Consider the following 15,023-nt stretch of genomic DNA (forward strand, 5'->3'; position numbering starts at 1 on the left):
AAACGGAGCGTTTTAGGTTTGTTTAGTTTATTGTAACAAACAGACGACTTTGCGGTTTGCAACGCCGTACCGCTGCTGCGTTCACAGGAAGCTTTTATTGATAGTTTCGAGGTGGCAAGTGGAAGAGATAACAGCGGTTCGGCTTGAGCTTTGTTTCGCTTTATGAGATAAGTTTCTGCGGTTAAAAATACCAGTATTTTCGGCTGGCTTGTGTGGAATTGGCGCGGTCTGAGCTCATCTAAGTTAACTCCGTCCTGGGAGGACTAAATGGCTGCAAATGAAGGGAAACAAAGGTGATAAAGAAGAGTATTCATCATAGCCGGTTCGGCCCAGACAGCGGTTTATCCGTGGTCCTGTTTTTAGCCACATCACAGCCTGCTCGCACCGTTACCCGCCGAGGTCTCCATTGTGTGAGCATCTCTGTGCTATTCCCCCACTGCTGCCCCCGACACCTGCCGTAGCTACAACGGTGTGTTTTCAGCTGGATTTTTTTTCTTTTTCTCTTCAACTTTTTTGAATCCTCGCAACCAAAATGTGCTCTCGGATCTGGTTCGTGACCGACCGGCGCATCAGCCAGGAGTACCCACAAGTTCAGATCCTTCGGGCACTGAAGGAGCGCTGTGCCGACGAAGATGTTGAATTCCGCTCTCTTCTCATGGATCAAATCGTGCTTACGATCAGCGAGGGACAATTAGGCAAGTATTACCCCGGTACACAAAAGCAGCTGCTGCCTGTTCGTAACCTGTACAAGTTAATGGTGCAGCGCAACTTGGTTTATTTAAGATCAGCGGTGTGCAATGCTAAGAGCTAACAGTTATTGTTTGGGGGCTGCATGTGCTGTGAAGCGAGGAGAGGGCCAGTGTAAGCACCACCGTGACCGCCTAACCCAGTTTCCAGCTAGACTGTCGCCACGCTGAAGGAAACAAGGATGCTTGGTTCAAATGCTGCTGAGCACGCTGCAATCCCAGCTATGCAGCAGATGATACGATTAAAATTACATTATAGAAATCCATTAATCAGATTATTGGGTTTATTTCTTAGTCAAATCACAGAGATTATGCAAATTAAGCACACATTTCGTTCATTGAAGTTGTTAGGTTTCATCATGTTCTTTCACATGTGTCCTTGTAAGAAACCGAAGAGGGGATTTTCATGTAGGAACATATCAGTTTTCCTTTCCAAATAGCCAAGAAGGAGTAAGACGCATGTTACTATGTTTCACATTAGGGTTGCCAATACACTAATCGATGAGGATGCAGCCTATTAAATGTACATAAAATGTAACCAGCCCCTCGAGTGATGAATTAAAATCGATTAAATAGTCTTAACCAGGAGCCAAAACAAGTATTCAGGTTAAATCTAAGTACAATAAATAAATAAGCAAAGCAAATTTAGCATCTGTGGAGCCACAACTAAGACATGTTTTTTTTGTTGGTGCTTTATTAATTACTGAAACCAATTAATAATGTTATTTGCTTAATCTATTTATATTTCAGGTGTTCTGTGTATATTACCTTGTCTATATGATCTACATTGTGTCAGGATACACATATCTTCCATCAGTCTCTTCGTAATTTAGGTACTGTTTTGTCCTACCATGTTGATATGAAGTGAGAACATGTCACAGGATTGACTCAGGAGGACTTGTTACCATCACTCTTAACAGCAGGAATTCTCAACAAACAGACTTGCATGGAATTTGTCAGGGCGGTGTGTGAAGTGGGGCTGTGTCACCAAATGAGAGGTGTGTAAAGTCTCAATTAACACATAAATGGTGTAGGCTGGCTTTGGCAGAGGCTGAATAGTTTGGAGAAGATGTGGGCTGAACATGGGTAATACTGCTCAGACTGCATACTGTTGCATGGGGTCTACTGTACAGCTCAGTCATGGCAAGGCTTTATACTCAACACACTTTTGAACGCCAACAATGGATTTCTAAATTTTAATGATGGCATTTAAGAAATTGCATGCATTTCAGAAGACAGAGTAGACTGCAGCCACAGGAATATATGTGAACATGAGCTAATATTAATTTAGACAGAATACTTACCTAATGAAAATTACATTCAAATGTAGTTTTTTCTACCATCTCCATATAATTCAATCTACAGAAGTCTAGTCTATGTATAGTACAGGATGCTTAACACATCTAGACGATGTCCTGAATTGGAGAGAATATTGTCAACACAGATAGGTAGGCAGACAGCTGTCTAGACCTATAGCTAAAGAAGATACTCACAACTAGAGCAGGGCAGTTAGCTTGACCTAATCCATGCCAGCCCCAAATATACATACAGTAAAGGTCTTCTGAGCCTTGGCTCGCCGTCACAGATTAACAGCCAATGGACAGATAGGCTGAGCCACTTGCTACACAAGAAGCCATAGACTACCTAATCTGTGGTTGGGGTCTTGATGTGCATGTTGACCCTTTACACCTAGTGTTACATGCAGCCTGTATTAAGCCTTCCTTTGCAAAATCCAGACAGCAATTGGCAGCTTGACAGCATAGTTTTAAAGTAAAGTTGCACTCCTCTCAGGCTGTATGAATGTTCATATGGATGAGCACCAGAGGCAATCAACGATCCTTGACATGTTACGACAATATAAGCCAACCATCAGGAAATGCAGCTACATATGCACTGACTCAGACAGTGAACGTTTACATTAAGTGGAATTTCACTATTAGTTAATGTGAACAAAAGTGCCCTTGTGGTCACTGACCACTTCCATAAGTGGTCAGAGTTACTCCCTACTGTCCACTTTGTCTTGGGTGCAATACCATTTGAACTATATGTGTATGAATTTGATATTTATGTGTCTGGTAATATTCATTTAACAAGTCATTTCAGAAAGTGAAAACCAACAAAGTTTAGAGGACGTAACAGGAAACATTTATCCCAAACAGGATATATGGCATTCCAAAGAAAAAAACCTTATAGGAATCAGATATAAGCGACTTTGATACTAGCACTGATCCTCACTTGTAGCTGTTGGCATTTTAACAACCATCACCACATAAAGTTAATACACACATGGTATTTGTTTAGGACAAGTTGCAATGCAATCACACACCTACAACTGATAACACATTTACAGCTTGCTGCTTCAAAGGTTTCACATTCTCGGGTCACATTTGTGTGCCCTCAAGTTAAGTTGAGTTTCAAGTTTTACACTGAAGTCAATGGGTTCAATGTGTCCCCAGGAGGGCACATGAATACGCACATGCCCACACACTATTATGTTTGGATGACCAATGATGGTCCCTCACATAAAGGAGCCAAACCCAGCATTCAGCAAAGCTAGAGGCATTTCACATCCCATGATTTGTGCTGGGGGACATTTAAAGAGAGGACTGGATATGAATTGATGATAAATGCAACACCCCTATGCGGGAGGCTGGAACATTAGCATCAACACGTAACACATGAGGTTGAGTAACTGTAGCTTAACATCAGTCCTTGTCTGAGGATTAATGAAGCACAGGCACTGCATTATATGAGCAATGATAGTATGTAATGATCAACAATATGGTATAGCTATTAAGTTGAAATACATCGGCAAGCTGTTGCCTGTCAATCTTACAAACGCTAATTCGTACCATGACTATGGGGGATTAGATTTGTTTTTTTCTAAGAATTATGATTAAGATACATATTAAACCTAGAGTATGTAATTGTTTTTATTTTTAGTTGAAAGTATGCCCCAAAGCATGTTGTAATGTAGAGAGGTGTAGTCTAAGGCTTCTAATCCAGGTTTATTGAACCGCTTGGCAGCACTAGACAAATATTCACTTCTCAAGTTTTTTTAGAGAGCTGCACCCTTCTAACCAATCAGAGAAGGTCAACGTCAGGGGTTGAAACTCACAGCTGTCTATCAGTATTAGCCCTGTTTCCATTGCAGGAACTCCAGGAAGTGACGTCACAGAGGCGACTCGCCGAGGAGGTAAACATGAAGGAGCTGAGGTGGCCTATTTACATCCAGTATGGCGGCCGCGGAGGTGCAGCACCCATTTGAAGCAGCAATAGATTGTGCTAAATAAATTTCACTTTGAAAATAGAACAAAAACTTGCGCTACATGATTTTCCCTTCATAAAACGGATGTGTTCACGCTGCTCCCTACAGGCTCTGAATACGTCATCGTCTATCGTTGATATGATTGGCTGTAAGTTTGTACAGAAGCATTTGATTGACATTCGTTGATCCCGCCTCAAATACGAGGAAATGAACGGCTCCTCGCCAGACCCTACCTCAATCTCACATGAGGTTGATACGCGGTCTGGTGTTAGCCAGGCTAGACGCTTTCTACTACTCTTCTTCTTCTGCTGAGTTTTAAAAATTCTGCTTATTTTGGTGCTTTCTGTTGACGCCACCTCCCGCTTTGAGTATACCCAAACAGCACAGAGTAAAGCCCAACCCAGGAACTTTTCAGGGCCGAACGGTGCACCTGCCCCGAGGCAAGGACTCGGTTAGCCCCCATATAAGTTCTGGGAGATTGTCCTTTGGGGGAGGTTCCTGCTATGGAGACATGCACCAACAGCCCCGGCCCTGTAAAATTACCCTGAAGTTCATGCAGTGGAAAAAGGGCTATTGAGGCTCCAAGCTGATGTTGCTGTGGCTTACAGAGACATAAGACTTAGCTAATGTGCCAGAAGGTTTTACAATGTCAGGAGTAATATTGGTTGACATAATATTGGAAATATTTAACATCTTAAATTTTTAGGAGCACTATTAGCCGAATGTAAATTGTATCAGAGTTCTGTTGTCACTTCCCAGATTTCCTGGCAGGATATGACTGACAGTTTACTGGACCAATAGAAGAGCAGCAGAGAGGTTCCTCACCCCTGAAACATTTGTTTGAAACATTTATCGTGATAATCAAACTCAGAGAAACTAAGCAGCACAATAGAAGAATTAGAAGCACACACCAAAAGACAAGCTGTTAAGCTGTCATGGATGCAATCAACATCTCTCTGCATTTCACATTATAGGTCTTTGTCATATTTTTGAATGATATAAATTTTGGGTTGCAGTTTATGCTGAATGGTTTTGTGATCCCACGTTCTTTTGTGTTTCAATTAAACAACAAAATTAACTTGATAGAGTGGGTTACTCTTGAGTCTCATGCTAATGCTAGCTTTCTATGCTGAACTTGTATATTGTAGCTTTAAAAAGGACATTTTACTGTTTAACCAACATGTCAGCACTCTCTGGTGGACAAACTATATCCACCAGAGTAATATCGCTCAGTCTAGCGCCACCTAGGTACAGTATATCTCACTGTTGTGAGGTTATTTGTCACAAAATAACTATTATGTTTCATGAAAGCTGAGCACATAGTTTCAGTTTTAATGTAATGAGAAGAGTGCACAGTCTTAAGGGGGCTTGTACATGTAGGGCCCTATGAAATCCGTTTTATTCTTTCCCAAATTCCGTTTTTTCTGTTTTAATTTTTGTGAATTCTGTTTTTTTTACCTTTTACTCTTATTTTAAAAACAGTGTGTTTTTTGCAAAACAACACTTTACCTGGCACATAGAAGTCCTTCTGGAACTGCTCGGCTCTGTACTGAGGGGTTAGTGTCGAGTTTTCAATGTTTTTTCACCGATGAAGACAGAGCCGTGGCCAGCCGCTTCACCATGCTTACATTGTTTTGAAGTGGGATGGGCTCAGTGTGTGGAGGGGGGCTTGTTGTGCCACCCAGATTTGCTTCCCTCCGTGCAGTTTTCCCCAGACATACGTTCCTCTTCCATAAAGCAGTAACTCATTTACAGGTTTTCACATGCAGTGTGAAACAGGTATATTTGCATTTTATTGGTATTGGCAAAGAGACTTGCAATACTTGCTTTCCCCCTTGATAGATAAGAAGCCGCCACAAAAATATATAGCAGCATAACAGCAGCATTTATTATTTCATATTGTCTCATTAAACGCACGGTGACACGCCTTATTGTCACACTCTGAATGACATTAAACAACATATGAACTTGTGTCAACCAGACACAAGGTAGATCATATTTTACTGACACATCCAGAAAGATGATTGGTTGCTTATATTATTTTGAATGAAAACATTATTGAGCGCCATTTTAAATCTGTTGTGAACATTAAGCTTTTCCCTTAATTATATATGACCAAATAACAAATCACTTGTTGAATTTCAGTGACCAAAGAGGCAACTGTGTGCTCTCTACTTTCCTGATTAACCCTTATTATAAGTCACTCTGAAAGGTAATTAAGTATCATTTACATATTTTTAGATACCAAGAAAACAGTTTAAACAACAGTCTTATTGTTTGTAATATATTTTCCTGTACACACATGCGAATGTATACATGTGTGTGTGTGTGTGTGTGTGTGTGTGTGTGTGTATATATATATATATATATATATATATATATATATATACATACATACATACATACATACATACATACATACATACATACATTGTGATTTGCATGAATCACTACAGTGTATTGTGCATGGCAAATCGAACGCTGTCCAAACAAACTGATGTTTACTGCATTAAACTGCATGTTGCCTAAAGTCGAAAAAATCTTCATAAACATGTTGGCTACTTATCAGGACATTATCAATTTAGGTAATACAATTTTATGCCATCATATTAAAGCATCATCAAATGACCATGCATTCATCTAAAAAAGATGGTGCATAGTAATACTGAAATTCTTCCCAGCCCTTAACCAGACACATAAAAGATGATCACTTACAGTTATGCTGTGTAATGTTGAACTGAACTGAACTGTTTATATGCTTTTCAGGAATATCTTTGGCATTTTTCATTGCATGATTTGTCTGCCTCAGTCAGTGCATATACTGTAAATATCTGAGCAGCAACAGAAAGGGTGGGAAATAAACAGTAGCAGCCAACTAAGTGTGGTCATAATTATCCACTCTAAAAATTTGCCACTCTAACAGCCACATTGACTGTGGGCAAATGTGTCTGACTTTGATATACGTGTATTTGACTTGCACTGAACCCTGTAGAGACAACACTTCCTTCAACTGAATGTGTGAATTCATGTGTGGTTGACTGACAAATAAATCTGAACTTGATGTGTTTTACAATGGCTGGATAGCATGATTTTGAATAATCACTGGATTGTCCTAAAATTACTGAGCGTGAAATCCAAATCAGGACAGCTCATCGATAGGAGACTGCTTACTTATTATACTGGTTCCAAGAGATGTGCAGGTTTTCATGGCCTGTGTGTCAATGAACAAAAGGTTTTTAGGCATGTAGGCCTTTTACTGTAGGCCTCACAGTAGGCCTACAGTAAATGTTTTTATCTGATGTGTTACTGATGACCGATATGCAAATTGACCATTGAAGACATTGATAGCCCAAACTGGACCAGAGGAAACAGCAGGGAACCTTGCTACTCCATCTAGCTAATTTAGATAGGATACCCAGAATTGAAGGGCTAGCAGGACCCACCAGCCAGGCAGAACCCACCAGCCAAACGTGCGTTGCCTGCTTTGTGACGTTGCAACGGTATGCATAGAATGCTTGTTATGCTTGTTAGCTTTGTCAAGCAGATTGAAAATAGGACCCACATATACAGTCCATTGAACCATGAAAACATTACAGTCTGTCACGGAGGTTAGAAAAAACCCCATCAGCTGTAACTATATACAGGTCACACCACACTAAATTTAGACGTTGCCACACAAAAACCTATGTTGCCTTTGTTATACACCAAAATGGCCAGCAGGGTTTCTGAATGTAATTGCAGTGATCACATGACGGACAGTGCAGAGCACACAAACAGTTGCACGAATGAATAGGACTGATTCATCTGGCTGCCTCACTGGTCTCCGTTTGGTTCCCCTGGAGATGGAGACAAGGACAGCTAACAGTGAATACTGTCTGTCAAAAACCATGAGACCAGCTCCCCCGACACTTCCCACTGTAACACCACTCACAGTGCTCTTAGTGGCTGCACAATCAGAGCTGTGTGTCAAAGTGTTAAATAGGGCTGGGGAGACAGTGAATCTGCCTGTTTTTGTATTGAGATTGGGAGGAGGAGGAGGAGGAGGAGGAGAAAAAGGAGTGGCTTCATACTCCTTTTTTTCATGCACCTCTATTTTTTTTTCATTGCTTCCTCCATGTTAAGGCTACAAGACATCCCTGACCTTTTCTGCCTGCTGCCTTTGTCTCTTTCCTCAGTCTTGCTGTATGTACACAGAATAACCCTAAACAGTGGTAATCCCACCCATAGTGTGTCTAACGTACACTGTGCAGACTCGATGCACAGTGCACACCAATAGCTGTTTTTATACAGCAAATATCAAGCTTCCCGTGACCTCTGATGATCTCAGCCAGTGGCGCTGTCACTATTGTGAGCCAGTAAGAGGGCTGAAATTCAGGTCACGGTCGAGGTGAAGTACTGTTCCAGTGACAAATCTCTCCTCCGCTCTCTCCTCTACATATCATTTGTGTGCATTACCCACACGCACACACAGGTTTTGACATCATCCAATCTGTTTCTCCTGATGAGCTGTTGGGTCACATCGGCTGCTTAAAAATCTCCCGGTCTGTCACTGTTTCCTCTTCTCATCCAGGGTGACAAAGTAGCACCAGTCACTAGTAAAATGCTGCCAAATCTTTGGCCATGGCTGGCGAATTTGCCATCTGTGTTTGGCAGCTATCAAGCCAATATTCTGTCGTTTCAAAATCTTATTCTGTGATACAAATGTTGGCTAGCAAATGTGTCAGTTCTTAGCCTTTTGAAATAAAAAGTTAGCTTATACTGTGTCATACCAGCTGTATTGCTCCATCTCTGTGAAGTGTCCCCTGTTCTCCATGGTTTATACATGCTGTGGTGAATTGAAATAGCTGGTCAGTGACCTATTCAGATGTGGTCAGTTAGCCTATTGTCTTTACATAGCCAACATTTGCATAATACAATTGGTGTCAGGCTGAGACATTGAAAACCAATGTCAATTTGATTTTCAATAAAAACAAAACCCCACCAGATTAAATTTGATTTGACAGTTTCATTTAGGATAAGGCTAATTAGATTGTGTTAAAACTGCTGAAAAGACTTCAGACCTAAACCAAACACATCTTTTGTTACATCCAGTGCAGACTTGTTGTTTCTCCCTGAAGTGTTCATGTGTGATTAGTTTCAAGATGCACCCTTGGGGTTTCCCTCCCTACCCTACTGCCCTACATTGCCAGTGCCAGCATGTATACAAGGATAACTCTTTCTCATTCAAAGAGGAAGAGAGTTTTGGCCCACACACAGAGGAGCTGGCAGCACAACAGTGTAGTATATGGATATGGGCAGTATATAATCGTATCAGCAGCCAGGACAGGCTCCAAACTCTTGACTTAACACAACCAGCCTTGGTTCTGGCTGCCTTTTTCTGCTCCTGTAGAAATGCCAGCTTGCAGTCAGAGCTATGTGGTGATGACTGGAGCAGTGTCCATAAACAGTCTCCATCAGCGAAGTCAACTTTTCCACCAGCAGTTGATGGACTCAAAAACTCTCTAGCCTCTTCCAGCTACTGTAAATATGACATTTAGCATGTAAGGAGAGCTACACTGTAAATAATGACTTTAATGTTACTTTGATGTGGCATGCCAGATGTTGACTGATGGCTCTGCTTTACAAACTGACTGCATAAACTGTTTGACACAATGTTTTTTTTGTACTTGTATAAATATAGACTAGACTGTTGTGCCACAAAATACAGGATCTTTGTCTAATCTGTCCTTTCCCGCCCTCTTTTCTCCAATCACCCCTCCTTTCACTCTCCCCACCACCATCTCGTCCTGCAGGTCTGCGAGTGGAGCAGGAATTGGTGACATCTTATCCACAGGTGGTGGTGGTGCGCGTGCCCACGCCCTGGGTGCAGTCAGATAGTGACATCACTGTGCTGCGCCACCTGGAGAAGATGGGCTGTCGGCTGATCAACCGGCCTCAGGCCATACTCAACTGTGTCAACAAGTTCTGGACCTTTCAAGAGCTGGCGGGCCATGGGGTGCCTCTTCCTAACACTTTCTCCTACGGTAAATCAATATTTGACATTTTCTGCACAGTATTGATGTGTTGTGGTAGCACTCTGTTGATGTAACTAAGAAGTCTGAAGTAGTGTGCTTCTCCATGACTGTAATCAGTGAGTCAGCTGAATGTCTGATACGACAGTACAACAGCCTTGAGTTAGATGAAGCTTGCTTGTTGACTGCATATACTACACGTACTGCAAAGAGTTCCCACTGCATTGTCCCTTATGTGGGGCTCTTGGGGCTCTGTGCAGACTATACAACACAGACTGTAAGCAGACTACATAAAAGAAGTGTTTCACACAAATGTGCAAACAAACCAACACAGACATCCTGGCTCTAATAGAGGTGACCAACACAACACCCAATGAGAAAGCTCTTTTAAGTCCCACAGACCCTGTCAGCTTCAAAAAGTGAATGAATCTGTTTCTTCCTGTTTCCATCACATTTACTGTTTACTAACAACTAAATGGAAAACGTTTGCTGCTACAGTCAGTGTTTCAGTATTTTAGTAAGAATTAAGTTAAATGGAGTCAACACAAACTGTGGAAGACTGTAGGGAAACAAAATAGATGTAAATGTTAAATTTGTGTTAGCACATCATCTACAAATGAATAGTAGTTGAAATGTGTGCGTTTTTGTCAAATTTCAATCACATTAGTTACACCACAGGTTTTAGTCCACATGTGCCTGTATAACAGATTAGTCAGCTAGAACTATTACTGCAGTTACTGCAATTAGCACAACAGAGAGAAAATCCTGTTTATATACACAGTTAAATCCTCACAGCTATAATAAACCATTTATTCATCAACAATTTCTTTTAAGGTGTTATCCTATTCTGTTGATAAAGGAAGGATATGTGGGGATATGGCTCTAAACACAAGCCATACTGCTATTTTTATTTGTTGTAGCTGGTTGATTTTATAAGACAAAACAAAGGCTGACAACCAACAACACATATTTCTTTCTATTTTCCAAAAAGTCCACAGCGCTGTGATGTTTGTGTGAGCAGAAAGAGAAGGATACAGACAGAGAGAGAAAGAAAGAGGAGGGGGGTGTTTGGCCTACATTCCGTTCGTCTCTCTGCACAGTAGGCCAGGCGATGCATGCAGAGCGGCTGGAGAGCTTATGTAACACCCCCCAACCCGCCAATGCCCCACCCTATGCCACCTCATGACTTTTCAAAATAAAAGATGCAATTGCCTCCTGCTCTCCACCTCAGCAGCACTGTTGGACCCACATTTGGAGTCCGCTCTGTCTCTCACTCTTCCTCTGTCCCCAACACCCCACCCCCATCTTAGTTAAAACAATAGGTGAATCGCTGCGTCTGGAAAAAGCCATGTGACAGAGTAGTTCAACATCTGCTCCCTTGACTGAATAGCTGACAGGCAAACAGAGACAGGTAGAAAAGATGAGATGGATTATTAATATTAACACCTCCATTTTTCTACGCATTTTTTCAGTCGCCTCTTGAGCCAAAGCAGAGAAAGCTGCAGCACATCCGTTGCTGCAAGCCGCCGCTATGAATCAATGTCAGATATGGTCAGCTGCTTCACATTAGTGCACCCTTCAGTGACTGCTCAGTTCCAATCTCATGAATCTAGCAGGGAAATAAGTATAAGCACAGGACAACACTCCTACACCCTCACTGTTTTGGGTGATTTCTGTTGCTATGGGAACCCCCCATCCCCCTCCCCCCACCCAACTCTGCTAAGTCCACTGCAATGTGTGAACCATGCTATCAAAAAATGCTATCAATTTTTGTAAACATTTTACACCTCTGTGTGGGTACGTGTGTGTGTTTGTGTGCGTGGGCATTTCCCAGGAGGGCATGACAACTTCCGTAAGATGATTGACGAAGCAGAGCCGCTGGGCTACCCAGTGGTAGTGAAGAATGCACGTGGTCACAGGGGTAAGCCAATCAGTCTATTTCTTATTGTCATCTGCTCTGGTCACTACACCACACCTCAAAAATGTGCACACTGCAGGCCCCTAATGGCAACTCAGTTCACCCTTACATGAAATTCATTGACAGAGTGTTAGATGATTAGGACTGTGGTGCTGCAACAAACACAAAACAAATTGATGCTAGTTGCCTCATTTTGCCTGAATTCACAGGGGGGAAGTTTGAGCCTTCCTTGTCATGAATGTTTCCGATTCATAGTGATTACTCTGTGTCTGCTGACCCATTAGCCCTTTTCCTTTTATCGACACTTGAATGGCTCTGCTATTGTGTGAAGGAATAACAATGGGCCCTGTCTAACCTAGGCTGCAATCATTGCACATTATTAGGGAAAGCAGCCATTGGTCAACCACTAACTCAGCCCTTTTTATGGAGGTCAGAGTCTTGAGGGTTGCTTCCTTCCCTCTGTGGTTGACCATTGACACTGGCTGAAGTCCAGCTTGTCTTCTTTCCATGAGTAAACATAAAAGCCTGTTTCAAAAACTTAAGAGTCTTTGTTATGAATTGGTCTACTAAATCTTGAAAATTAAACGTTCATTTGTCACTGCTGCACATGAATTCACCCATAGTTGAATGAAACATTGTCTCTACAAGGTCCAGTGCAAGTAAAAAACAAACAAAAAACGAGTTAAATATATCTCTAAAAAGTAGAGATGGAGAGCTTGCACCCCTGAGCACTAAGATTTTTAAAAAGTTGTAGATATGTGAAATGTGCTCCAAATGTGTCATATTGTTTTTGTTAAACATTTTTAGGTGTACATTCAAAACAGTGTTTTTAGTTCCATCAATACAAACTGTTGGAGGTCATGTGTCTCACTGAGCCATGCCACATTAATTCCCTGCTTGTCTTGTTTTTGTCTTGTGAAGTGTTACGTAATGCCTGCCACTTTCCATCTTCACATCCGTTGTAGTTGGACAAATGGATTGTCTTGTCATCTTGTTTGGATTATCACTTGCACACAATGTGCACATACAGATACAGCAATCACATGATTTTCCCTGGTGCTGGAACAGGGGTCAGAGGGCTTGATAATAAAGAGACTGAGCCAAGCAGTGCTAATTAAAACAGACATTTTCTAGCCTCTGTGAGAAGCAATTCTTTGGCCCCTAAGAGAAGTGCCTTATCCATTATATGAGGAACGGGAACTGACATGACACTTGGTCAGCAGAAGCAGCTACTTGTTAGCAAAACTTTGAGGAAGTTATGTAACCTTAGTTATTGTGTTGCGAACACCAGAGCCTGCATGCATCAAATCAGCGAATTAAAAAACAACAACGTATCTCTCCTTTCCTCTCGCAGGCAAGGCTGTATTCTTGGCACGGGACCAACATCACCTGACAGACCTGTGTCACTTGATCCGCCATGACACCCCATACCTGTTTCAGGAGTACATCAAGGAGTCTCATGGCCGTGACGTGCGGGTAGTCCTGGTGGGCGGCCGTGTCATCGGCTCCATGCTACGTTGCTCTACCGATGGGCGCATGCAGAGCAACTGCTCCCTGGGTAAGCACACACTCAAGAGTTAAAGATTAGCACACTATAGACCACTGTTAGACCATTTTGTAATGAGGCTAATATACTGATTATATACTTATTGTTGTTGGAGAGCTAAAACTTGTTATTAATTAAATAATAAAGTAAAATGATTTAGAGATGGGGCAATTTCCAGTGACAATGTTTTTTAAACGCATAAAAGTAATAGATGGGCGTTAATTATTAACAAAGACTTTTTAGAAAATATATAGTCAGTGTTGTGTTGAGCTACTGCTTTAGTGCCACATTTAAGCAGTCACTGGACAGCTCTAATCATTCCTACGTATGAGGACATTAATTAACAGTCAAAGCATCTCTCCAAATTTATGATCAAGTGTAACGCTCCATCTGCTGCATAAATCAGTATTTGGAAACAGAGCCAAATCAACAAGCTTGTCCTCACTCTGCCCTAGAGATGTTAAGTGACACAGCCTTCCAGCTGATGAGACTGATTTTCAATGTCAGAGCATGAGCAGTTTTGGTTTAGTTGAGGCTGTAATGCACTGTGACATATTCAGGACATCAGTTGTCAGATTAATCTGCATTTATGTAACGGACCATGTTGACACTTGCACTGACTCTAGGTGAATATGATGTGGTATTTGATTCTATGTTATTGAATATTTAAAATGATGTCTCAAATAATCAACATATATATTTTATGATTGCTCGTGGCTCATTATAGATTTAAATATTGCTAATTTTGACAAATTTGGATGAAAATCATGCTGTCCTTTTGCTTAGTTTCAGTTAATGTGAACTGAATGAGACACAGACTGTGGTGTATATTGACTTGATGTCTCTCTGTTTGCTGGACTGTTAGGTGGTATAGGTATGATGTGCCCACTGAGTGAGCAGGGTAAGCAGCTGGCCACAGAGGTGTCCAACATCCTCGGCATGGATGTGTGCGGCATTGACCTCCTGCAGCTCAACAATGGCTCATTTGTAGTCTGTGAGGCGAATGCCAACGTGGGCTTCATTGCCTTCGACCAGGCCTGTGGCATGGATGTGGCAGGCATTGTTGCCGACTACGCCCTATCGATGCTCCCCAGCCGCCTCACCCGCAAGATGTCCCTGCTGTCTGTTGTTTCGAGCACCAGCGAGACCAGCAGTGAGCCTGAAGTGTGCCCTGTGCCCACCGGCGGCAGCTCCCTGCCTGAGGCTGTCTGTAACATGAGCGTGGGCTCCACCTCCAGCGAGAGCGACCCAGAGCTGGCCGAGCCCTCCCAATCTTCACCCCGCCAGGCCTCGGCACCCGCCCTTCCTGATCTCCCCAACCTCCCTGATCCAGCCTACAACTTCAACACCATTCTCGCCAATGAGATCAAGTTATTGACTGAGTGAGATTCAAGCAACTTCACGCACACACACAAACACCACAAATACATATTACAAACATGCATACACACACCTGTGCGCATGGCAACATGCATTCCTTTTGAAAACACATATCAATCCAAAAGCTATTAAAACATTAGGAGGTTGAATGCAA

The 15,023-nt window shown here is 42.0% G+C and overlaps 1 protein-coding gene across 1 annotated transcript; it reads left to right on the top strand.

Annotated features, from left to right (window-relative positions):
* The first annotated feature begins 4 nt into the window (after positions 1–4).
* On the top strand, positions 5–15,023 carry rimkla (ribosomal modification protein rimK-like family member A). Its single transcript, XM_053317697.1, has 5 exons — positions 5–695; positions 9,807–10,037; positions 11,860–11,946; positions 13,298–13,501; positions 14,355–15,023. The coding sequence occupies exons 1-5, from the start codon at positions 533–535 to the stop codon at positions 14,873–14,875; spliced, it is 1,206 nt and encodes a 401-aa protein (XP_053173672.1). The 5' UTR covers positions 5–532; the 3' UTR covers positions 14,876–15,023.

The sequence above is a fragment of the Scomber japonicus genome, chromosome 4, assembly GCF_027409825.1.
Source record: "Scomber japonicus isolate fScoJap1 chromosome 4, fScoJap1.pri, whole genome shotgun sequence".
Lineage (NCBI taxonomy): Eukaryota > Metazoa > Chordata > Actinopteri > Scombriformes > Scombridae > Scomber > Scomber japonicus.